This window comes from Suncus etruscus, chromosome 15 (assembly GCF_024139225.1).
Source record: "Suncus etruscus isolate mSunEtr1 chromosome 15, mSunEtr1.pri.cur, whole genome shotgun sequence".
NCBI lineage: Eukaryota > Metazoa > Chordata > Mammalia > Eulipotyphla > Soricidae > Suncus > Suncus etruscus.
In genome coordinates this window covers 75,953,212-75,980,113 of record NC_064862.1, presented here as the reverse complement: position 1 = coordinate 75,980,113, position 26,902 = coordinate 75,953,212, and the positions used below count along the sequence as shown (strand labels likewise).

The 26,902-nt window shown below is 39.0% G+C and overlaps 2 protein-coding genes across 2 annotated transcripts in view; both read left to right on the top strand.

The window, feature by feature from the left end:
* The first annotated feature begins 596 nt into the window (after window positions 1-596).
* LOC126030485 (cytochrome P450 3A12-like) lies at window positions 597-14,835 on the top strand. The gene is made up of 5 exons (XM_049788700.1): window positions 597-662; window positions 11,988-12,148; window positions 12,244-12,470; window positions 13,007-13,169; window positions 14,651-14,835. Exons 1-5 carry the CDS (start codon window positions 620-622, stop codon window positions 14,723-14,725), a joined length of 669 nt encoding a protein of 222 aa, XP_049644657.1. The 5' UTR covers window positions 597-619; the 3' UTR covers window positions 14,726-14,835.
* Window positions 14,836-24,281: 9,446 nt separating this feature from the next.
* Window positions 24,282-26,902, top strand: part of LOC126030427 (cytochrome P450 3A12-like) — a 31,543-nt gene continuing 28,922 nt past the window's right edge. The window contains exon 1 of the mRNA XM_049788644.1: window positions 24,282-24,352. Coding sequence (XP_049644601.1) covers window positions 24,282-24,352 — 71 coding nt within the window. The remainder of the gene's footprint in view (window positions 24,353-26,902) is intronic.

Genomic DNA, 26,902 nt, shown 5'->3' with positions numbered 1-26,902 from the left:
GGCCAAACATCTGCATTTGAAGGGACCATATTTTAGGGAAGAGATTAAATTTTGCTCTCTCTGCTTAGTTTAAACTTTGCAAGTGACCTTATAGCAATTTTTTTCCCTTCTGGTCTACTATAAAAATGATAGTTGATCACTCAGGACAATAACTGAGTGCTGAAAGGGGATAAAATGACATGCATGGCACATAGTCATTAACAATTGTACAAACCACAGTGTCAAAAAGAAGAGAGAGAGAGAGAGACAGAGAGAGAGAGACAGAGAGAGAGAGAGAGAGAGAGAGAGAGAGAGAGAGAGAGAGAGAGAGAGAGAGAGAGAGAGAAATCCCTATCCCAGAATAAATACCAGAATAAACTATCTCCCAGGCAGGGAGTGGAGGGTAGATGGGAGGGAAGAGAGCATGAGGGAGGGTGAGAAGGAAACTGGGGACATTGGTGGCAGGAAATGTTCAAGGTAAAGGTTGTTATACATTGTATGAATGTAACTCAATTATGAACAACTTTATCTGGGGAGGGTGCATTATGAACAATCTCAACTAAATTTTAAAAAAGAAGAAGAATAAAGGAAAAAAAATCCCTTTTGCTTCTAGCACCATGTGAATCTTCTTGAACATCTGATGATCAACTCCCAGAATTCCAAGAAAGTCACTGCTCACAAAGGTAATCAGAAATGTGCCCAGGGCCCTCCACAGGGAGGCAGGAGGTAGGTGTGGTTCATGCAAATGAGAATTGCTGCCCATTCAAAGAAACAAACTCGGGATTTCCTGGCAACTGGCAGGCACAACTCTACTGTGAACTTGAAGGGCAGGAGCCAGAAGCAAACAAGTCTTACCTGAAGTTAGGCAGCACCTGTTTAGCATCATGGGCTGTTCTGGAGAACTTGTGTGCACTTGTGTTCCCTGAGCCAGTGAATCAGAATTTTTGCTCTCCAGCTGCATCTTGTATTGTTTTTTCGTTTATAATTTTATAGGTAACTGTGAAGGGAAGTCTTGGAGGCTATCTTTATACATATTCCAGTCCTCTTTAGATTTTTTTCTCTCAAATTTTCTTTTTGTTTGTTTTTTGATATTGGTTTAGTTAGATTTGGTTTGGTTTTTGGTCCACAGCAGGTGATACTCAAGGGTTACTCCGGGCTCAGCACTGAGAAATCATTCCTGGAAGTCTAGGGGGACCATATGGGGTGCTGGGGATCAAACCCAGGTCTGTCCCAGGCAAGGCAAATGCCCTATCACTACACTTTCGCTCCAGCCTCTTTTCTCACTTTTGGGAAACTCTCCATGCATGATGACTGCAAAATTATGCCCTGATAGTACCCTTGTTTGATTGACCTCTGTGAACTGATGTTTCATTGTAAGGATTTGATTTCTTTCCCATTGTTCACTCCTTCATGTCCAAATCATTGACTTGGTCACTCATTAACTCCCTGACTTTATTCTTCTTTTAATAGTCCAAGGAAACCAAAATTACCTCGATTTTCACTGAACCCAGTTTGAATTTTCTAGTGAGTGTGACTCATGTTTGAGTTTAAGATGTGCAATGTCCAAATTTCAGTTCACTCACCAATATCTGCTTTGCCCCGTCAATATATGGTTTCCTTCCTGTCCCCCTACCAGCAACCCCTGTGGCAGGCTTTTTATTCCTTTCCAGATTTCCTTTCTCCTCCAGAGTGACCACTTCCCTCCACCAATGCCATATTTACCAAGCCTCGAGTGACAGGCCTCCCACTGGAAGCCAGTTTCCTGTTCTTTGTTTTCGTTTCCTTTGGGCACTTAATAGTCCCCTCTATGGTTCTTTAATCCTCTATGTGAGAGATCCTTATGTGTCTGTCCCTCTTCCTCTGATTAACTTCATTTAGCTTCATACTCTCCAGTTGCATGTATGTCGGCTTTGGCGGGGGGTGCCCAATGAGGCCAATGCAAGGATGGGTAAAGGTCTCTTCCAGCTAGTAACCTTTGAGGCCAGACCCGGGAAAAGGAAGGAAGGCTGCGAGCCACAGACCACTTGCAGGGAAGCATTGTCAGAGCAATAGATTTTGTTTATTAAAGGTATGGATAAGGCAAACTTTAGGTGGAAAACAGAATGTGGGTAATACAGCTTAGTCATTACAGCAACAAGATGGTATGTGAAGAGAGCACTCACAAGGTACATGGTATCATTGATTCAGATGATATGCAAAGATAGTGGTTACAATGCTCATGATGTCACTAAATCAGAAAGTGTGTAAGCAGTTGCAATGCTTATGGCACTATAGGTTGTTTGTAACGACAAGTTGTTTGACCTGGATGACTTCCTCCTTAGCACATCCTGCACTCATAACAACAGCAAACAGAAGTCTCTGAACAGACTCTTTTATATTCAAGGCTATCTTGCAGAAATCCCCTTATTTCCCAGCTTTCTCCCCACACATGTACATCAGAGAACATTGTGTAACTTTATCTTTTTTATGGGCAAATCATATTCTATTCTATAATGTTTCATAGAGCCTTTTGGTTACTTTCTTTTCTTTTTTTATTTATCTTTATTTAAACACCTTGATTACAAATATGATTATAGTTGGATTTTAGTCATGTAAAGAACACCCCCCGTCACCAGTGAAACATTCCCATTACCAATATCCCAAATCTCCCTCCTACTCATCCCAACTGCCTGTATTCTAGACAGGCTTTCTACTTCCCTCATTCATTCACATTGTTATGATGGTTCTCAATGTAGTTATTTCTCTAACTGCACTCATCATGAGCTGGACCTTCCAGCCCTCTTCTTTTTTTTTTTTATTTACTATTTTAATTTTTTTCTTTATTTAAACATCTTGATTACAAATATGATTGTGATTAGGTTTCAGTCATGTAAAGAACAACCCCCTTCACCAGTGCAACATTCCCACCACCATTGTCCCAAATCTCCCTCCATCCCACCCCACCCCCACCTGTACTCTAGACAGGCTTTCCATTTACATGATTATGGTAGTTCTCAGTGTAGTTATTTCTATAACTGCACTCACCACTCTTTGTGGTGAGCTTCATAAAGTAAGCTGGAAGTTCCGTCCCTCCTCTTATTGTCTCTAAGGATTGTTGAAAAATGAGTTTTATTTTTCTTAAAACACATAGATGAGTGAGACTATTCTGCATCTATCTATCTCCCTCTGACTTATTTCACTCAGCATGATACACTCCATGTACATCCATGTATAGGAAAATTTGATGACTTCATCTCTCCTGACAGCTACGTAATATTTCATTGTGTATATGTACCACTTTAGCCATTCGTCCGTTGAAGAGCATCTTGGTTGTGTCCAGAGTCTGGCGATTGTGAATAGTGCTGCAATAAATATAGGTGTGAGGAAGGAATTTTTGAATTGTATTCTTGTGTTCCTAGGGTATATCCCTAGGAGTGGAATAGCTGGGTCAAGTGGGAGCTCAATTTTCAGTTTTTGAAGGAATCTCCATATTGCTTTCCATAGAGGTTGGACTAGACAGCATTCCACCAGCAGTGGATAAGAGTTCCTTTCTTTCCACATCCCCACCAGCACTGATTGTTCTCCTTCTTTGTGATGTGTGCCAATCTCTGTGGTGTGAGATAGTATCTGACCATTGTTTTGATTTGCATCTCCCTGATGAGTGATGAGCATTTTTCATGTGCCTTTTGGCCATTTGTATTTCTTTTTTATCAAAGTGTTCATTTCTTCTCCCCATTTTTTGATGGGATTAGATTTTTTTTCTTGTAAAGTTCTGTCAGTGCCCTGTATATTTTGGATATTAGCCCCTTATCTGATGGGTGTTGGGTGAATAGTTTCTCCCACATGGTGGGTCACTCTTGTATCCTGGGCACTATTTCTTTTGAGGTGAAGAAGCTTCTCAGCTTAATGCATTCCCATCTGTTTATCTCTGCTTCCACTTGTTTGGAAAGTGCAGTTTCCTCCTTGAAGATGCCTTTAGTCTCAATGTTATGGAGTGTTTTACCTATGTGTTGTTCTATATACCTTATGGTATCAGGTCTGATATCAAGGTCTTTAACCCATTTGGATTTTACCTTCGTACATGATGTTAACTGGGGGTCTATGTTCGCTTTTTTGCAAGTGGCTAACCAGTTCTGCCAACATCACTTGTTGAAGAGGTTTTCCCTGCTCCACTTAGGATTTCTTGCTCCTTTGTCAAAGATTAGGTGGTTGTATGTCTGGGGAACATTGTCTGAGAACTCAAGCCTATTCCACTGATCTGAGGGTTTGTCTTTATTCCAATACCATGCTGTTTTGATAACTATTGTTTTGTAGTACAGTTTAAAGTTGTGGAAAGTAATGCTTCCCATTTTCCTTTTTCTTAGGAGTGCTTTAGCTATTCGAGGGTGTTTATTGTTTCAGATGAACTTCATAAGTATTTGATCCACTTCTTTGAAGAATGTCATGAGTATCTTTAGAGGGATTGCATTAAATCTGTACAATGCTTTGGGGAGTATTGCCATTTTAATTATGTTAATCCTGCCAAACCATGAGCAGGGTAAGTGTTTCCATTTCCGTGTGTCCTCTCTTATTTCTTGGAGTAGGGCTTTATAGTTTTCTTTGTATAGGTCCTTCACGTCTTCGGTCAAGTTAACTCCAAGATATTTGACCTTGTGTGGCACTAATGTGATTGGTGTTGCCTTCTTGACGTCCATCTCTTCCCTATCATTTTCGGTGTATAAAAAGGCCATTCATTTCTGTGTGTTAATTTTGTAGCCTGCCACCTTGCTATATGAGTCTATTGTTTCTAGAAGCTTTTTGGTAGAATCTTTAGGGTTTTCTAAGTAGAGTATCATGTCATCTGCAAACAGTGAGAGCTTGATTTCTTTCTTTCCTATTTGGATTCCTTGATATCTTTTTCTTGCCTGATCGCTATAGCAAGCACTTCCAGTACTATTTTGAAGAGAAGTGGTGAGAGCGGACAGTCTTGTCTTGTACCAGAATTTAGAGAAAAGGCTTTTAGTTTTTCTCCATTGAGGATAATATTTGCCATTGACTTGTAGTAGATGGCTTTAACTAGATTGAGAAAGGTTCCTTTCATTCCCATCTTACTGAGAGTTTTTATCAAGAATGGGTATTGGACCTAATCAAATGCTTTCTCTTTGTCTATTGATATGATCATGTGATTTTTTATTTTTCTTGTTGTTGATGTTGTGTATGACGTTGATAGATTTATGGATGTTAAACCATCCTTGCATCCTGGGATGAAACCTACTTGGTCATATTGTATGATCTTCTTGATGCATTGGATCCTATTTGCCAGGATTCAGTTGAAAATCTTTGCATCTGCATTCCTCAGGGATATTGGTCTGTAATTTTCTTTTTTGGCAGCATATCTGTCTGGTTTTGGTAACAAGGTAATGTTGGCTTCATAAAAGCTGTTTGGGAGTATTCCCGTTTTTTCAATTTCATGGGAGAACCTGGCTAGGATTGGTAGTAGCTCCTCTTGAAAGGTTTGAAAGAATTCATTAGTAAATCCATCTGGGCCTGGGTTTTTCTTTTTGGGCAGATGTTTGATTACAGTTTCAATTTCCTCAATAGTGATGGGGGTGTTTAGATATACTACATCCTCTCTACTTAACTGTGGAAGGTTATGTGTCCAAGAATTTATCCATTTCTTCTAAGTTCTCATGTTTAGTAGCATAAAGTTTCTCAAAGTAGTCTCTGATTACCCTTTGGATCTCTGCAATATCTGTCGTGATCTCCCCCTTTTCATTTCTAATACGGATTATCAGGTTTCTCTCTCTCTTTCTTTGTGAATTTTGCCAATGGTCTATCAATCTTGTTTATTTTTTTCAAAGAACCAACTTCTGCTTTCATTGATCTTTCAGATTGTTTTTTGGGTTTCTATTTCATTTATTTCTACTTTCAGCTTTGTTATTTCCTTCTGTCTCCCTATTTTTGGTTCCTTTTATTGAGCATTTTCTAATTCTATGAGCTGTGTCATTAAGCTATTCAGGTAGGCCCCTTCTTCCTTCCTGATATGTGCTTGCAAAGCTGTAAATTTTCCTCTCAGGACCACTTTTGTTGGTCCCATAGATTCTGGCAGTTTGTGTCTTCATTAACATTTGTTTCCAGGAAAGTTTTGATTTACTCTTTGATTTTATCTCAGACCCACTGGTTGTTCAGTAGCAGGCAGTTTAATTTCCAATTGTTTAAGTTTTTCTTCTGTGTGCCTTTGTAGTTCACATCTAATTTCAGAGCCTTGTGGTCAGCGAAGGTAGCCTGCAAGATTTCTATCCTCTTGATTTTATGAAAGTATGTTTTATGTGTCAGCATGTAGTCTATCCTGGAGAATGACCCATGTGCATTGGAGAAGAATGTGTATCCAGGTTTTTTGGGATGGAGTGTATAGTATATATATATATATATATATATATATATATATATATATATATATATATATATATATATATATATATATATATACTAGTCCTCTTTCTCCCATTACTCTTTTCAGGACTAATATGTTTTTGTTGGGTTTCAGTCTGGTTGACCTGTCAAGTGTTGAGGTCTCCCACAATTATTGTATTATTATTGATGTCTTCTTTCAGATTTGTCAGTAATTGTTTTAGACAATTTGCTGGTCTCTCGTTGGCTGGTCTCTCATTGAGTGCATTTATGTTTAATAGTCTTCTTGTTGTACATATCCCTTGATTAGTACATAGTGTCCATCTTTGTCCCTTACAACTTTTCTGAGTATAAAGTTGGTGTCATCAGATATTAATATGGCCACCCCAGCTTTTTAAGGGTGTTGTTTGATTGGATGATTTTCCTCCAGCCTTTGATATTGAGTCTATCTTTGTTCTGACTATACAGGTGTGTTTCTTGTAGGCAGCAGAAGGTTGGATTCATCTTTTTGACCCATTTTGCCACCCTGTGTCTTTTAGTTGGTGAATTTTGTCTATTGACATTGAGAGAGATGATTGTCATAGGATTTAATGTTACCTTTGTAGATAAGTTTGCTGTGTTTGTTGGTCTCTCTTGTCTTAAAGTAGACTTTTCAGTTTTTCCTTTAAGGCTGCTTTTTCAACTGTGAATTTTCTGAGCTATTGTTTATCCATGAAACTATGTATCTTTCCTTCAAACTTGAATGTGAGTCGGGCTGGGTGCAGTATTCTTGGTGAAGCACCCATTTAATTCAGTCTTGTCACAATATCCCACCACTGTCTTCTGGCCTTGAGAGTTTCTTCTGATTGTCTGCTGTAAGTCTTAGGGATGTTCCTTTGAATGTAATTTCCTATTTTGATCTTGCTGCTTTCAGTATTTTATCTCTATCTGTGGGATTTGTCATCGTAACGAGGATGTGTCTTGGGGTGTTTTTCTTTGGGTCTCTTTTAGCTGGTACTCTTTGGGCATGCAGGATTTGATTGCATGTAGTCTTTAACTCTGGGAGTATCTCTTTGATGATGCCTTTGACAGTTGATTCTTCCTGGAGATGTCCTACCTGGGCCTCTGGGACTCCAATGATTCTTATGTTGTTTCTGTTGAGTTTATCAAAGACTTCTATTTTCATCTGTTCACATTCCTTGAGTGCTTTTTCCATTGCCTGATCATTTGTCTTAAGGTTCTTTTCCAATTTCTTCTGCTGTGTTGAGTTTTTCTGCATCTCATCTTTCAGCACGCCGATTCTGTCCTCAGCTGCTGTTACCCTGCTGGCAATGCCATTCACGAAGGTTTTCAGTTGAGCTACCATGTTTTTCAGATCTGTTACTTCAGTTTGGAGTTTTCTGATTTCTGTCTTTGTGTTCTGTTCAGATTGATCTATGCTTTCTTTGAGTTCTACAAACATCTTCCATATTTCTATTCTAAACTCTTTATCTGAGAGGTTAATCAGATGGTTGTAATTTTTTAGGTCATCCACACTATCGTCTTCATTCTCTGTGCATGGTGTTTGCCTGCGAGGTTTCCCCATTGTTATGCTTCTAGTGTGATTTTTTTCTGCGTATTGTGGTGGGATTCATTGGTTAGAAAGAGTGTGCAGCTGCGAAGCAAAGCGGAGTGGCCATGCTCTTCTGGAGCCTCTGGGAGAGCTATTTTTCTGGACCCTTTTTGGCCTACTCCCAAGAATTTCAGGAGACAGGACAGTAGAAAAGCACGCACAGGCAACACTTACGGTTTCTCACTTACGGTTTCTGCATACTGCAGATAGCCAGTTTTCATGGTCGGACACAGTTCCTTGGCATTCGGCCCTTGGATAAGCCTCAGAGAGCTATTTTTCTAGGCCCTTTTTGGCCCACTCCCAAGAGGTTCAGGAGACAGGAAGTGGAAAAACACGCACAGGCAACACTTACGGTTTCTCACAGTTGGGAACCACTGGGTGGGCATAGATATTCCCAACCTGACATCACAAACAGGGGACTTGCCTTTCTGCAGAATACTGCAGATAGCCAGTTTTCATGGTCGGACACAGTTCCTTGGCATCCCGACCCTTAGATGAGCCTCTGGGAGAGCTATTTTTCTAGGCCCTTTTCGGCCCACTCTCAAGAGGTTCAGGAGATAGGACAGTGGAAAAACATGCACAGGCAACACTTACAGTTTCTCACTCCTCCTCTCTTTGTCTCTGAAAATTCTTGCAAAAATGTACTTTACTTTTCTTAAAACCCATAGATAAGTGAGACTATTCTGCATCTATCTCTCTCCCTCTGACTTAATTTATTCAGCATAATAGATTCCGTGTAAATCCATGTATAGGAAAATTTCATGACTTCATCTCTCCTGGAGGCTGCATAATATTCTATTGTGTATATGTACCATCGTTTCTTTACCATTCATTTGTTGCAGGGCATCTTGGTAGTTTCCATAATCTGGCTATTGTAAATAGTGCTGCAATGAATATAGGTGTGAGGAAGGAATTTTTGTAATGTATTTTTGTGTTCCTAGGGTATATCCCTAGAAGTGGTATAACTGGATCGTATGGGAGCTCAATTTCCAGGTTTTGGAGGAATCTCCATATCGCTTTCCTAAAGATTGTACTGGACGGCATTCCCACCAGCAGTAAATAAGAGTTCCTTTCTCTCCACATTTCCGCCAGTACTGCTTGTTCTCATTATTTGTGATGTGTGCCAATCTCTGTGGCACGAGATGGTACCTCATAGTTGGTTTATTTCTTTTCATTTTGCTTTGGGACCACATCCCATGGTGCTCAGGATTTACTCCTGACTCTACTCTCAGGAATTACTCCTGGAAGTGCTCAGTAAACCAAATGAGATGCCAGAGTTTGAATCAGGGTCAGAAGCATGCAAGGAGGGGCCAAAGAGATAGCATGGAGGTAAGGCTAGGTAAAAAAAGGTTTGCCTTCCATGCAGAAGGTGGTTCAAATCCTGGCATCCCATATGGTCCTCTGTGCCTGCCAGGGGTGATTTCTGCGATTTCTGAGCATAGAGCCAGGAGTAACCCTTGAGTGGGTGTGACCCAAAAACCAAAAACCAAAAACCAAAAAAAAAAAAAAGAAGAAGAAGAAGAAGAAGAAGAAGAAGAAGAAGAAGAAGAAGAAGAAGAAGAAGAAGAAGAAGAAGAAGCAATGCCCTACTTTCTGTACAATTGCTCTAGACCCAAGTAACCTATCAAACTGTTTCTAAGTGTCTAATTTGCTGTTGAAATTTTTCTGGTAAAGTGAAATTTCATCAAGGCTGTATTTGCCTGTAATACACACAGAGAAGGGAAATGGCCAATTAGATGTTAGTAGCGAAGGAAGCATAATGTCAGTACAATAACACGAATTTCAAAAATATTTCTAAGGAATTTATTCATACAGGGGGCAGAGGTTTTCCAGTTGGCCTTCTGGTAAAATATTTCTTGGGAGTATTTGAAACAGCAATCTGCACTAAGAATATGGTGTTTTAGTGGACCTTCTGTCCATCCTCCTTTTAGAAATATAGAAATTCCTATCAATGGTGTGACAATGTACTTTTCTGTGGGATATTACACTCTTGACACTTTACTATATAAGTCTATATTTCCTAGATGGTTTTATGGTAGACTCTTTGGGATTTTTCTTTCTTTCTTTAATTAATTAATTAGTTAAATTTTAGTCACACCCAGAAATGATCAGATATATAGTGGCTCTGTGGTCCTTTTTTTTTTCTTCTTCAGGGTTCTTTCAATTTGTAGGAAAAATTTCAATGTAATTTCTGAAGATCTTTGAGTATCTGTGAGATTTATTGTGACATACACACTTTCATTTTTCACTTGGTTAAATAAGGTTATTGTTTTTTCTAAGTTATGCCAGTGGTTTATTGTTCTTTTCTCCACAGTTTTATTATAACATCAGGATTAATCAAGTTGTTCATATTAGTCATTTTAGGTATTAAATGTTCAAACACCAGTCAATTCACCTATGCGACCATTCCTTTATCATTGTTCTAGTCACCCACCACCATAGCCTTTCTCCATGCAAGCACAGACAAATTTACTTTGTATGGCTGTTTCAACACAAAGACACTGGAATGATTAAATCGTAGACCAAATAGGTCAATTTGAAATGATTGTTTTATCTCTCCATGGTGTTATTACATTAGTATCTAAGGATTTACTGGGCTGTGGTTTGGTGCTAGTTGATTCTTCTGTGTTACTGATTAGGCATACTAAGGTGGGTAGATTATTATATAATTTCAAATTTCTTGTAATATTCCTGGGCTGATACTAGGTTATCATGAAATTTCTCAGTATCATGAAGATACTGAGGTGTCATGGCTGCAAGCAGCCTTGTGGTCCAAGATACATAAATCTAAAGCAAATTAGGCAGGTTGGCAGTTTGATAAGATTTAGACATCAACTGGACCATTTATTTTGGCTGAGGTTGGGGGTAGTGCTGAATTGCTGTAGTTTATGCAGAAATGTGGAATCTTCTTCCTACCCTTCTGAGAGTGCCACAGAGGGATCAGCCTGGACTTGACTACCCAGGAATCAGTAGCCATTGTTGTCTCTGGAACTTAGTGGCAGAGCAGGGCTATTTTTTATACTCCACATTACTTTTAGGAAGGTTCCAATATCATCTTTATTTTTGGTGTGTGTGTTTAAAGAGGCTTTAGGTTTTTAGAGCAGTTTTAGACTCACAGTAAAATTAAATGGGAAGTACAAAAATAGATTGTATTCTATCAAAATGCCCTTCAACAGATGAGTGGCTAAAGAATCTGTGGTACATATACACAATGGAATACTATGCAGCCATCAGGAGAGATGAAGTCATGAAATTTTTCTATACATGGATGTACATGGAATCTATTATGCTGAATAAAATAAGTAAGAGGGAGAGAGAGACGCAGAATAGTCTCACTCATCTATGGATTTTAAGTCATTTTTGCAACAATCCTCAGAGATAATGAGAGGAGGTCTGGAACTTCCAGCTCACTTCATAAAGCTCACCACAAAGAGTGATGAGAGCAGTTATAGAAATAACTACACTGAGAACTATTATAACAATGTGAATGAATGAGGGAAGTAGAAAGCCTCTCTTGAGTACAGGTGTGGGTGGGGTGGGGAGGAGATAGATCTGGGAAATTAGTGGTGGGAATCTTGCACTGTAATCAAACAACTACAATCATATTTCTATTCATGATATTTAAATAAAGATAATTTAACAATAAAAATAGATTGTATTCTTTTTGGTTCTTGTTCATGAGTGGCAGTCCTCAAGGATCACTCCTGGCAATGATGGAGAAAACATCTTGGCTATCAGAGCTTAAACTCTGGTTGGATTTGTGCAAGGCCAGTGCATTATGGTTGTCCTATTCTATCCTGTTGTCCTATCCCTCATACCCATATAATTATTAGATGCATTCTAGCACAACCTGTCCTCAGAGATGAGAACAGGATTGACCATTGGAAAATTGGATCCAGGCCATTTTTGCCCTTTTCTGATTTGAAGGCTGACACCAGAAAGGCAAATTCCTCCTAGTTCGACTCTGAGCTGCATTTGGAAATAGCATCATAGCTGGAATGCCTTCTACTAGTCAACTGAATTTCACATTCACTCCCTTTCATTTTAGCACTGACTGACCAGGAGGTTGTGGCCCAAATGGTAAACTTTGGTTTAGCTGGTTATGAGACCACTACAAATTCTCTTTCATTCACTATATATTTATTGGCCACTCACCCAAATGTCCAGCTAAAACTGCAGCAGGAGATTGATTCCACTTTCCCTAATGAGGTGAGTGGAACCATCTAAAATTTCACAATATTACACAAATGGAGTTAAAAATTAATCCCAAATTTTTATTCTCTAAATCTGCTTCTTTCTTCCAGGCACAGCCCACCTATGATGCCCTGATGCAAATGGAATACCTTGACATGGTGGTGACTGAATCTCTTAGATTATATCCAGCTACTGGCAGACTTGACAGGGTCTGTAAAAAAGATGTAGAGATCAATGGATTGCTTATCCCCAAAGGCACAGTAGTCGTTATTCCCATCCTTGTTCTTCATAAAGACCCAGAACTGTGGACAAAACCTGAAGATTTCTGTCCTGAAAGGTAAAATTAGTGTTCCCATTTAACCAGGGCAATCACTTTGTTCAAATTCAATCTGCACATTGACATTTGTCTCAGAGTGTAACCCCCAACATATATCTGCTCAAAATTTGCTCCTGTCTATGCTTTTTCATAATTTTTAATGAATTACTGCCAACCTTAGACTAGAACAAAGAAAGACATGATGATTGATTATCCTATTCCAAGACAGAGCTTTTAAATATGTGCTGTATGTCCTAATGAACAGTTTTCTGTGCATATGGATTTCAGTTTTTTAGATGAAAATTTACATGGTGGAATGTTATCATAAAGAATATGTACTAAACTTTTCATTTCCTGAACAGAAATATATAAACCATTTAGTGCTAATGTGTCTTTTTTATTATGTATTTCTACATACAGTCACACACATTTACTATTAATTTTAGTGACTAACCCTCAAAAGTATCCTGGGTCCGACTGATTAGAGAATTTCAGTAAGAATCTCACTATGTGGTTTAATATATTTATCTAACATTTTTATTGTGTTTTGCATCAAGGTTCAGTGGTGCAAACAAGAACAGCATAAATCCTTATGTCTACATGCCCTTTGGAGCTGGTCCCCGAAACTGCATTGGCATGAGGTTTGCTCTCATGAACTTGAAACTTGCTCTCGTCAAAATATTGCAGAATTTTACCTTCAAACCTTGTGAAGAAACCCAGGTCAGTCAGTCAATTTTCTGCCTCAGTGGTGTTGTATTGAAAGGTGTTTTTTGTATATGTATATGTACATATTATCATTCATCCTTTAATAACTTCTTCTATCAACTAGAATCCCCTTTGTAGCCAGTTGAGAATTCAGGACCTTTTAGGCCATTTGTAATGCTCAAATATGATTTTATAAAAACTCAACTTGAAGAGATCCTTTGAATTCTGGTTATTTAGTGGATACTTGGCTACCCACAGTCCTTTAACCTTGAATCAAGCATCTCTCCCTTTTGGGGGGGGAGGGGAATTTGGGTCACACCCGGTGACGCTCAGGGGTTACTCTTGGATATGCGCTCATAAATCACTCCTGGCTTGGGGAACCATATGGGACGCTGGGGAATCGAACCACCGACCGTCCTAGGCTACCGCTTGTGCCACCGCTTTGGCCCCTCTCCCTCTTAAATAGAATTTCTGGTTTTTTCAGAGGATAGCAGAGGTGGGCTCTTCATCCTCCCCAAAGGCAGCCTTGGGGAAGTCCTGCAGCTAAGTAGAAACAGGGATTTTGGGCCTGAGAGAAAACTTCTCTCTAGCCTATCTAATAATAGCTTGGTAAGTTCCCAACTAACCATAAACTGGTGCTTCTCACCCTCTGGTCTAATTTTCTTCTCTTCTGGCAACTGAGATTAAATGGTGACAGTCATTCACTCTCCCAATAGACTAAAGAAGTGGCAAGCATGAAAGGGATATGAGTAGCATCAAGAACTTTGGAGTTCAATATGTAACTTCATCTGCACCTCAGGAAGTGGTAGGGCACAAGAACAGACTTATTTCAAGGAGCATTTTCCATCATTTGACTAAACCATGACCTTCTAGATTAACATTCCCCCCAGACTACTTGACCTTTCTCAGTGCTTTGCCATTGTAGTCCCAGATTAAGAGTCATTGCAGAGAGCATGTTAGATATCACCAGGGTCTAGGTTAGATGTCTAGAACCCCAAATACCTAAAACCCCAAAAACCCAAAACTGCCACATTTCCTTGAATTCTGGCTTAAAGTTTAACTACTTTTTCTTTGAAATTCCATTTAAAAAATAACACTAGAGGGGCCAAAGTAATAACACAGCATTTTCCTTGCACACTGCCAACCTGGAGTTGATCCAGAGAACTGTCAGGAGTGATTTCTGAGCATGGTAGGTGTAATCCTCTTCAAAAAAAAAAACAAAAAACAAAAAACAAAAAAACATTACATATGAGCTTTTCCCTGCAGACTAACAAAATGGATGCAGAATAGATATTTGTTTGAATGATAAATAGGTTCATGCTTTTTCCTCCTACCTTGACATATGTTCTAAAATATACAGTTAATTGTCAACAATGTTGAATATAATTTTCAAAATTTCTGAAACATAATCTACCTCCACATGATTTCTCTGTTTGGCTTTTGTTGATGGCCTTGCTTCCTTCACTAGTTCAATTGAAATTACTTTCCTCTTGTAGATTCCTATGAAGTTATCAAATCAAGCAGTTCTTCAACCTGAGAAACCCATCGTTCTAAAGGCTGAGCCCAGATGAGGCATCAGGAGTGGATCCTGACTTTGTACTTCATTCTTCAAGGAATCTGCATCTCAGAACTCTAGAGAGTCCAATTTTCCTTATGAATAAATCCCAAAAATAAAGCCTGACTTAGCCAACTGTCCCTGATAGGGTTCTACTTCTTTTGCTCATTCATTTCTTTCCACTGGAATTGACTGTGTTGAGTGATCTAAAGGGGGGAACTCAGTAAAAATGTCTCAATAGTTGATTTTAAAAAGCACATTTAAAAACACACAAAAGTTATTGTGGTGACTGCAGAATAAAAACCCTGTTTTATTTTGAATATTAAGTACCACACTGAGCACAACAGTAAACATCTCTTTACTAAAGCTCTCTTGTGTCTCTATGTAGTTAGAGAGAAGCTACAGACTAAATCAGTGGATGTCCATGAACTTATGGTTCTAACTAGCCATCTGGAGCTTGGGTGGACCCTTTTTAAATCAAACTTGGTATATTCAAAGAAATTAATTCCTTTAGAATTTTCTTAATCACTTATAAAATATATTCATAGTATAACCCTACATATTTTATAAAATTAACAAATACACTTATTTTTAAATTTTTTTATTTTTTTCTTCACCCCACTCATTTTTAAATTTTAATTTGATGTTTTTGTTGCATTTCCATTGATGTTTCTAAAAGTCAAGAAACAATTTCTTTTACCTCTTTATACTCTGTCCACAACTCCCAAATTTTATTTTATTTTATTGCCTTTTGAGAACCTTTTTTAAATGGAATCACCAACAGATATAGAGTTGTTAATAAGATATCAGATATAGAATTGTTAACAAAGTTGTTCATCTTTGAGTTTCAATCATATAATGCCCATCACCAGTGTATGCTCCCATCATTCATGTCTCTAGATTCCTTCCCACACCCACTCCTGTGGTTACCTAAAGTCCCAAGTCTTGAATACTTCTCAACCACCAGGATAGCTGTTATGAAAAGGGGATGGGAGGCATATAAGGAATAATGGCAAGAATGCAAAAAAAAATTAAAACCCCTATGTAATTCATCTAGCATTTGACACAGAGGTCACTTGATCTTACACTCACTCTGAGATAAACTCAGAGCAAATAGGATCTTAGACAAAGACCCTTCCTGCTGTTGGCAACAGACACCCTGACATCTAAAAGGGACAGCCCAACAGCTATAGAACAGAGCAGAGTGTCTATCCAACCACAAGAGACTGTCACAAACATCAGGAGAGACTCACACCACAGTACGAGAGCCTCACATATTACCCTTAATAAAGTAATTCTGGAGCCACAGATGACATGATTCTGTTTCAGGGAAGCCTCTTGAATAGGTAAATCCATAAAGAAATAAATGTCTGCAGCCAGACAAGGATCACAAAATGCCACAAACTTGACACTAAAATGTTTGCTTTTATGGAATGTGGGTTTGACCTCAGAACTTTTTTGTTTTTTTATTAAAAACATTTTTTATAAAAAAAAAAATGTGGGTCAAACCCACATTGGACCAGGAGGACTAGTTGAAGTTGGTGAAGTGGGACTGATTCGAACACTCAGAAGTGAAGTTTTATCTTGTCTCTTCTATAAAATTTCTTGGCAAGGCATCACAATTGCAGATATAGCCTTTAATTCTCTCACTGGACCTAAACAAAATGTCCAAGACAAGCTGCATGTTCATCTTTACCAATCCAGGGCAGAGCCCCCAGCCTCCTTGCTCCTCCAGCAAGGTCGTTCCCAGAGACTGGCTATTGTTTTGGTCTTGCTTCAGTTCATGTATTCTCGTGGGATTGTGCTATGTGAAATACAGTTTAGGAAATTCTGGTGATTGTGTAAATAGCATAATCCAGGAAATGTAATCCTGGGACATTTTGCTCATATCTGGAAAGTGAATAAATCACACAGCCACATTGACAGAAGAAAATAAAACCACCAAAACAAACCAAAAATTGTGTGTGTGTGTGTGTGTGTGTGTGTGTGTGTGTGACTGAGAGAGAGAGTACCGAGGGTTTAGGTGCTTAACTTCCTCATGGCCAACCTTGGTTTGACCTCTAGAAGCTCATATGATCCCTTGACCACAAATCCAGGGTTAAATTCAGAAGATAAGGTTCCAAACCAGCCCCAAACATTAATGTCTAGATTCAGTGACAAGAATGGTGGCTGAAGGGAAACAGGGCATATGGGAGGGACATCAGAGGGACCTATAAAGGGGTGTGAGCAGTGAGTCCTCTAGACATATAGAGTTGTGAAACTGTAATCCTGTAACTCATTGATGTATGTAAATTGCAAATCAATTACGAAAGAAAAGAATTAATTTTTAACAACTTTTTATCTGTTGTCTTGTCGGTGTTTAGGGGACTGTTAGATACCAGGGAATGACTGAAGGTCTCCAGCGTTCTAAGTATGTGTTAGCCCACTGACCTATTTCTTTGGGCTCAGATCTGTTTTTCATTTGTGTCTTGTTTCTGGAGCATACCTGGCGGTGCTCAGGACTTACTTCTGGCTATGAGCCCAGGTATCACGGTGGGGGTGAGGGGCGGGGTGCAGCCATAATGGGTGTTGGGGATCCAACCCTGGTCAGCACTGTGCAAGAGAGGGTCCTACTTTCTGTACTCTCACTGTAGCAAACAAATTAAAATTTTAATTAATTATTTCTTTCTTAATTGTTTTGCAATTTACACATAACATCAGCGAGTTACAAAATTATAGCTTCACACCTCTATATGTCTAAAAGACTCAATGCTCACATCCCTCGATGTCCCTCCAATATGCCCAGCCACCATTCTTGTCACTGAATCTTGCCATTAATGTTTGGGACTGGTTTGGGGCCCCATATCTTCTGGATTTAACCCTGGATTTGTGGTCAGGGTATCATATGAGCTTCTAGAGGTCAAACCAAGGTTGGCCAAGCAGAAGTTAAGCACCTTTCCCTTGCTATACTCTCTCTCAGGCTCCCATACACAATTTTTGGTTTGTTTTTGGTGGGTTTATTTTCTTCTGTCAGTGTGTCTGCATGAGTTATTTATTTTCTAGATATGAGCAAAATGTTCCAGGATTACATTTCCTGGATTATGTGTTTACATAATCACCAGAACTTCCTAAACTGTATTCCACATGGCACAAATCCACCATTCATCTGGGACCCCAATGCCCCCACTGAGTTTCTCTGTCACAGCTCCTTTATCCAGTACTCTTCAGATGGACACTTACATTGATGCCACATTTCAGCTGTTGTGAATAGTGCTGGCATAAATTTAAGGGTGCAAATACCCCTTCACATGGTGTTTTCATGTTCTAGAACAAATGTCTATATTCAATTTGAGATTTGTGTGGTTTTTTTTTCCCTTTTGGAGACTTCTTTCCGCCCCATAATTTTGTGTTCTAGGTACTCCTGGTGATTTTGGGTATCTATGCAGTGCTCAGGACTAACCCTGGGCTTCTTGAAATGGGGTTTTCAGCACAGAGTCCCACACACGGGGCATCAGATACCCTTCACTTATGGTTTCTCATCTTATAGCTCGCTATCATTATGCATATGAGAAGATGGTCCTGATTCTTGACTTTTGTCTGGGTAGTGATTCCTGGATTATTCACCTCTTGAACCAATTTTGGAGGTAAAACACTTGCAAACTCTTGGTATTTATAGAAATAAATTATTTTTTAACAGAGTTGACTGCAAGCCACAATGCATGGTATTTCAGTGAAAGGAGTGCAGTTGTGTAACACATGCAGTAAACCTTTCAAACTCTCACAGAGGCATTGATAGAAGATATGAAAGAACCTGCAAGCTGTTCCTTCAATGAAGGGATGTGTATGACACAGTCTGTATTTAGTGTGGAAAGAATCTCATAATTAAGACAGATTTAAACTGTCTTGTTTATCTTTTTATTGGAAGGTTCGTGCACTGATATCTTATTATTGTTGTATCTAAAGGTTAAGAACATCATCCAATGTACTTAAGTGACCCCTCACAACTTCCCCTATTGCCAGATAGCTGATAAATACAGGTAAAATATATGAAAAAGTTTTGTCATGGCATTTTGGGGTGTACATGTCTAATCCAGTTACAGTAGTGATCATTGTTGAGGTTTTGTTGTACAGGGTTACCTACCACCCCTCAACCACCACCAAAGTACCAGGACCCTCCTTCTAGGACCTTATGTCTCTTCTCTGCCTCTTTCTTCCATGCATTCCCCTCTGCTTTATAATTCTGGTTGTGTGCTCATAACCATCATTCAATAGCTTCATTCTCTGATTTGGTTTCTCTCTATAGCACAAATGAGTAAGATCATCTCTTTTTTATTTTTATAATTACTTTATTGAATCACCATGGATACAAAATTGCTCGTGATTGATTTTCAGTCACAGAATATACACCATTTTTCACCAGTGGGCTGACTTTTCCTGTTACTAATGCCCCTAGTTTTCCTGCCCGCCACTGCCTCTGGGGTAGGTATTTTATTTGTCTTTTTTTTTTTTTCATTTTGACACTGTGATTTGCACATAGTGACCCTTTCTCTGCCATAACTGCATTCATCACATATTGTGGCAAACTTCCTACCATGGACTGGTCCTCCTGGCCCTCATCTCTACTTCTCTTGATATTTATTCCATATTCTCTTATCTTTTTATATCCCACAATTGAGTGAAATTATTCTATGTCTATCCATATCACTCTGACTCATTTCATTCAGCATAATATTCTCCATATCCATCCATGTAGAAGCAAATTTCATCACTTCATTTATCCTAACAGTTGCATAGAATTTCATTGTGTATATATACCACTGTTTCTTTAGCCACTCATCTATTCTCAGGCACTTGGGTTATTCTGGCATTGTAAATAGTACCATGATAAATTTAGGAACATAAAATGCTTTTTACATGGTGTTTTTGGGTTTTCAGGGTATGAAATGGACTGTCCATGAGACTCAAAATAATCTCTTATTGGTTCTGCTATCTCTGTCTTACTTTACTTAACCTGTTGCTTTCTCTTAGACAGGAGCATAATGAAGATTTCATCTTTTCTATATACTACTAGTGTATATAGACAACAATTTCTCTGTTGTTGTTCATTCACATTGATTTCATGTCCTGGCTGTTGTATTTAATGTGATAGTAAACATAGTGTGAATATATCTTTTTCAATCACTGGTTTTGTATTCTGGGGCTAGATGCCAAAAAGTGGAATCACTTATTGCATGAAAATTCTATTCATAACTTTTTCAGAAGTTTTTATGCAATTTTCCATAGGCGCTAACCCAGACAGTCACCAAAGTGAGAGTTCCTTTCCTTTATTATACTTTCCTGCCAAATCTGTTTGTTGCTATTATTTTAAAAATATAGCACTATTTTTTCTGTCCAAATTGCTATGTATATAATTTATATATACCACGGTCCAAGGTTGTTCATAGTATAATTTACAATATAGTTTTTTTTACAGTAACAGAGCTGTTAACAACTGAGTTTGAGTCATAAAATATATGCCATTTTTATTAATGTGGATTCATATCTTCTTTTGATTAAAGTTTCCTAATAATAAGTGATGATAAATACTTTCTAGTATGTGTATTAACCATTTTTATGCAGAACTTCACATAATTTTTTCCAGGACCATTCCAGTCCTGTCTTCAAATTGTCTACGAAGTTAATCTTTGGTTCCCAGACAAGGGCATCTTGGAGACCACAATTTGAAAAAGGATAAGTATTATGTTTTGAAAAGGGATAAGTACAATGCTTAAAGGACATTTAAGGAAGGAATCAGAACCCTACAACCCCTTAGTCAAAATGCTGATTTGCACTAATTTAGAAATTTTAAATCAGGTATGTTTTTCATTCTGGCTGATTGGATGAATGTCTGTGATAATGAATAATTTGATTCCCCTCCCTTGTGACAGAGTTCACTGAGGCTCTACATATATCAAATCCCTGATAACCCTTCCATGTGACCCAAGAACATCTGCTGGGATGAGAGACCTTATGCCACGGTTTCAGGCTATTGCCCAACACTATCCTGAACTCCTAGCAAAGGGACTTCAGTTTGTCAACAAAATGGAAAAGGCATTACTCATATCAACAGGATCAAAATCTGAATATTAAAATTCTGAAAAATAAGGCATAGGCCTTTGTGCTTTGCTCACCGACACTGTCACCTCAGCAGTCACCAATACTGCTTTTTATCAATTCTTTCATGGCCTGCATCACTGTCGCTGAAACTGAGCAGAGTCAAATGTTTCACTCCTCAGAGTAAGTGAAAATTGGGAGTGGAAATCACCATCATATGTTAAATGCAGTTTTGAAATGGGAAATCTGACCTGTTAAGGGTTTGAAATCCTAAATACTTTGAAAATGTAGGTTAGGAACTTCAGGGAAGCTGAAAGTGAAATATGTCACTGCCAAGACTGTGACTTGGCCATCATTTAATTTGCCATCTTGGTACCAGAAGCTGCTCTCCCTCAGAAACAGCCCACGAGCAGTGTGAGGGCCAGAAACCACTGGCAATCTCATTTAGCCTGTAGAGCTCATTTTGCAATGCAGAAGCTTGTAAATACCAGTTTCTTTTTTTTTAAATAATTTTAATTGAATCACTATAAGATATACAGTTGCAAAGTTGTTCATGATTGAGTTTAAATCACACAATGTCCAACCAGCCATACAATCCCTTCATCAGTGTGTATTTCCCACTACCAGTTTCTCTTCTGACCTCCCTTTTACACTCTCCTGCCTGCCTCATTGTCAATCATTTTCTTCTCTTTCTATCTCTCCATCTCTCACTCCTGTCCTTATTTCTTTTCAGACACTGTAGTTTGCAATATTGTTGTTGAAGTGCACAAAAGTCAAATCAAAATGGAAAATGATTAAAGACCTTGATTAAATATACCAGTTTATTTAGTCACTCCTCTGTTTTCAGGCATTTGGGTTATTTCAATATTCTGACCATTGTAAATAGTGCTGTGATGAGCATAGGAACACATTGATTTTCTACACGGTGTTTTTGGGTTCCTAGAGTATGAAACAGACAGCCCATGAGATTCAAGATAATCTCTTGTTGTTCTTCCTCTGTTTTATGTACTTAACCTAGTGCTTGCTCTTCAGTTGCACATAGACTGCAGCAGATTTTATCTTTTCTATATGCTGCTAGTGTATATAGACCACAAGCTCTTTATCCATTTCTTTGTTGCCTAAACTACATCGACTTAAGAGAGCTTTATTTCCAAATGTCTATCTGTATGTTTCCTGATACATGTGATAGAATCTTTTAATTCAGACATCAATTCTTGAAGTTCTTTAAAATCTTATTTATAAAGTAAAAAGCTTATTTATAAAGTTTTTATTTCATTTTAGTTTTTGGACCACACCTGGTGATGCTCAAGGCTAAAAATACTCTTGGGTCTACACTCAAGAATTACTCCTGGTGGGGCCGGAGAGATAGCATGAAGGTAGTGCATGCAGAAGGACGGTGGTTTGAATCCTGGCATCCCATATGATCCCCTGAGCCTGCCAGGAGCAGTTTCTGAGCCTAGAGCCAGGAGTAACCCCTGAGCACCGCTGGGTGTGACCCAAACCCCCCCCAAAAAAAAGAATTACTCCTGGTGGTGTTTGAGGGATCCATCTGTGATGCCAGGATTAAACCAGGGTCGGCTACATGCAAGGAAAGTACCTTACCACCTTTGCTATCATTCTGGCCCTTATAATTTTTAATGAGATTGGTGGGTTTAATTTTTTAATGAAATAGTTTGTATCTGTTTTTCTACACAAAATGTAAGGAATATAAGATTTGTGTGTTTCTGGAATAAAAGAATTGGTATTACACAAAAAAGAAAGGGGTGTGAGTTCATTTTTTTGCATGTGACTTAACTTTTCCAACACCATTATCAAAGAGGGTTTCTTTGCTTAACTTTATACTTTTTCATGATTAACTGTGTGTATTGTACAAAGAAAATCACAAATCATCACTAAGATAAATAGAAGAAAAGAATGAGAAGAAATGGAAATACATCCCCAGTTCAGGACTGGAAAAAGTGTATTGTGAAAATGACATTTTTGCACAAAGTATTAGACAGATTCAATGCAGTCGCTATATAAATACCTATAACACTTTTTAAAGACACTGATCAAATGTTTTTGAAATTTATATGTTAGAATCAAATTTCCTGAATAGTCAATCAATCCTGGGAATAAGGTAGATAAGGCGACCAACCTCAAAATATACAATAAAGCTATAGTAATGCTGTAAAACAAGTCTGCACTGGGAGTAATTTCTCAAGTCCCACAAGAGGGCATTGGCAGGATTCAATTCATTGCTGATCATATACCTTAAGCCTTGGGGGTTTTTTGTTGTTGTGTTGTTGTTGTTGTTGTTGTTATCAGGCTTCTTAAGGGACAACTAACAACATGACACCTGGCTTCCCTGAGAAGACACTCAGGCTAGAACCCAGGTCATTTTATATTTTATGGAGGTGGTATTCCTGCCATTGGGTATCTTATTCATTAGAAGTAAGAATCAGAAATAAGAAGGGCTGACAGAAGAGGCAAGAAACTCACAGATGAACATTTTAGGAACCCACCACAGAGGGGAAGTCAAACATCTTGAAGCCAATTCAGAGAACTGAGAATTAAGGAGTCATGCCCAGCATTAATTTTCTCATTCACATCACCTAGTCTGAGAAATAGCTCAATGGGATGTGATGCATGAGGGCGATTTGGGTTTAACTCAGGCGTAGCATGACCTCTGAGCAGTGCTGGGAGTGACCCCAAACCTAAACACAGAGCTAAAAGCAGTATAAGGTCGCGTTTTCTAGGGGGATTGTTTGAGGTTTGATTCCCACCCAGGAAGGAAAGGCAATTCCCATTCCCCTGTCCAATCAGGACAGCTGCAGAAGAACTCCCAGCTTAACTATTTATTCAGATCTAAATAGCGCCCCCTACCTGAAAGGTCGTAGGTGGCAAAGCAGGCAGAGAAACATAAACCAAAGAGAAATATTATAAAAGCCTCTAAATTGGTGGTGGGAATACTGCACCGGTGAAGGAGGGGTGTTCTTTACATGACTGAAACCCAACTACAATCATATTTGTAATCAAGGTGTTTAAATAACAATATTAATATAAAAAGCCTCTAGATATTTAACAGAGCAGCTCTATGCACTGCCAGCCCTGGCCCCAAATCCAAAAAGAAAAATAGAATGTTTCTACAAAAAGGATCTGGCCCTGTGTTCTCAACTCTGTTTTGTTAAGTGATACTGTTTTCGGAATATCACATAAACTGTGATCAAGGGGCAATTGTTCCATGGCCTGAGTAACTCATTTATGCAGCCTAATCTGTGGTTTCTTTCTTAGTATAAGGTGCACTTGAAGGAATATATTGGCTTGGCTTCCGATTTCATTTTCATCAAATGACACTTACAGTGTCATTGAAAGCCTTATAGGCTTTCAAGCAACCAAATAATCCCAAATTGAGACACTCAGAGGAAATGACTGGTCTGGTCCCACCTCTTTTCCAAAATAAAACCCACTGGCAGATGAATGGGCAGGAAAGCTAAAGGGCAGAGTGATCAGGAGTCACCATGGACCTGAGCTCCAGCTTTTCCATAGAATCTGGGCTCCTCCTGGCTGCCACCCTTGTGCTTCTCTATCTGTGAGTGTCTGTCCTGGATGTTCTGTCACCTTTGACTTGGGCTGCCAATCAGGTGGTCTTTCCCTGCTCTAATGGGAAGACCAAAGGGGTTCCTAGAAGGCAAGATGCTTAAGTAGATGTTAGGATTGAGAAACACCTCTATAGTCTCCAAATCCTGTCTCTATGACTCATAGCATTATTCTTTGCTCTGATGATCAATTTAATGGACAACCAGTGTAGACCAGATGACTGAAGCTGTACTCAGCAGGAGAAGATTAAAAAAAAAATGAAGCTTTGGACTGGAGGGTCCACAACTCACGTCAAGAAGGAGAGAATTCAAGGGAGAAGGGCCTTGGATTTTCTTTTCCACCCTCTGGTTTTCTCTGACTTTTCAATGTTGTATTTATTCAAACAGGCTGGAAGCTGAAGCTGCTCTTGCTCTCTCTGCTAACTCCCAGCTCCATCCCATTCAGGACAATGGCTGCACCCAAATTATGGAGAGGGCATGGAATAGTTAGTCCCCTTCCCTTTAACTTCACTCAGCCTTCTCTGCTGTGCTGCTTCTGGGAAGACCTTTCAAAGATGCACCCTCCACCATGAATGGGAGCTCTACAGTTAAGGAAACATGACAGTAGTGTTGAAATTTGTTTCTTTCCTGGTTCCTTCTTTTTTTCCCCCAGTTCCTCCTTTTCTTTCCATGTTCCTCACAGTCTTTAGAATATATATAGAGAAACATCGAATATATATAATATAGAACAGCATCAGCACAGAGACTGATTTCCCCTATATTGAATCTCTGCAGGCTGCAAAGCCACAGACCCTAGAAACCAAATGGGAGTATGAATCCTTCTCCCTTTGGTGTCATAAGCATGAGAATGACCAAGATGTTGGTCCTGGCATCAGAAAGGAGGTGGGGAGGGGAATGATTTCTGATCTTTGGCTGCAGAAGGTTTCACATACCACCTTTGATCTCCATTCAATGGTACTTGGAGGGATACCATGTACCTCTAATGAGGTCATAAGTCATTGTCAGAAAGTTCAGTAAGCTCTTAGCTGACCATTCTGTTGTTTCGTTTGTTCCTGAACCTTAAGTGACTTCAGCTACTTCAGACAAAAGCATATAAATTGGTGTGTTCCTCTGGGGGTGACAGATTAATCAAAACTGAAGTTTTGTGGTCCAGGAATTCAAAGTACTCTTGTTGATACTATGGCTTTTTAGAATGTGTTTTTGGCTATCAGGTCTCCCAGAAATACAAGATGGTGGGTAGGGGTAGTGGGAAGTGTACACACAGTCACTTTAAAAAAAAAATTTAGGTGATGTCAGCCCAAATAACAGCATACCTGGAGTGTAGTCAGATTGGTGTCTCTGCAGAGAGTCATAGAGAAGTGGTGAAGCAGGGCTTTAGGCATAGGAACAATTATAGATGATGGCTGTGACAGGTGTGGCTTTGGCAGGGCAGGGGTTTGCCACCCTCTTCTGCTTTCAGCAGCATGGAGGATGTACCCATGATTTTTCACAGCTTGGTTTATATCTCTTTCGAGAACAAAGTGAGTCTATGGAGCTGGCCAGATTCAGACAGGATGACTGTGTTTGTGAGCATGGTTATGGCTGCCAGGTCTTTGAGGAAGTTTATGTTCATCTCTATTCCCCATATGTTTTTAATAATTTTAATTTTCACACCTCGCAGCTCTCAGGGGTTACTCCTGACTCTATGCTCAGAAATTGCCCCTGGCAGGCACGGGGGGACCATATGGGATGCCGGTATTCGAACCACCGTCCTTCTGCATGCAAGGCAAATGCGCTACCTCTATGCTATCTCTCCGGCCCCCTATTCCCCATATTTTGACGAGGTTGGATGCTCTTTTCTTAGATGCCAATTCTACTGGTATCTTATATATCTTTGATAACTCTTTTTAGATGAGTGCTGGGAAAAAAGTTTCTCCCATTCTCTGGGCAGTCTTTGTATCCTTTGTTTCCTCTGAGGTGCAGAGGGCCTTAGCTAATGTAGTCCAATTTGTAGTCCAATTATCTTTGCTTCTACTTGATTGGTCATGGCGTTTCATCCTTAAAGAGTTTTGCATACTTTTTCCTCTATGTACTTTATGGTTTTAGCTCTGACATAAAATATCTTTGATCCATTTCTGGTCGGTCTTTGTTTGTTTTGTTTTGTTTTGTTTTTGGGTCACATCCGGCAGTGCTCAGGGGTTACTCCTGGCTCTATGCTCAGAACTTGCTCCTGGCAGGCTCAGGGGACCATATGGGATGGTCTTTGATCCATTTGTATAAGGCTTTTGTCCATGGCATTAAAAAGAGATCTGAGTTCATTTTCTTGCATGTAGCTGACCAGTTTTCCCATCACCACTTGTTGAAGATGCTTTCCTTACTCTACTTGTATTTCTTGCTCCTTTATCAAAGATTAACTGTTCACATGCCCAATGTTTATTCATGTTTCTCAGGATACTCACATCACTTCCATTGATCTAACACTTTGTCTTTATTCCAATACCATGCTGTTTTAATTAAAATTAATCGATAGTACCATTTCAAGTTAGAGAAAGTGATACCTCCCA

Bases quoted from the DNA above. Each gene is read 5' to 3' on its own strand.
- LOC126030485 (XM_049788700.1), top strand. From the start codon at position 620: ATGATCAACTCCCAGAATTCCAAGAAAGTCACTGCTCACAAAG. The intron at 12,149-12,243 runs GTGAGTGGAACC...TCTTTCTTCCAG, and splicing joins ATTCCACTTTCCCTAATGAG to GCACAGCCCACCTATGATGC. The intron at 13,170-14,650 runs GTCAGTCAGTCA...TTCCTCTTGTAG, and splicing joins AACCTTGTGAAGAAACCCAG to ATTCCTATGAAGTTATCAAA.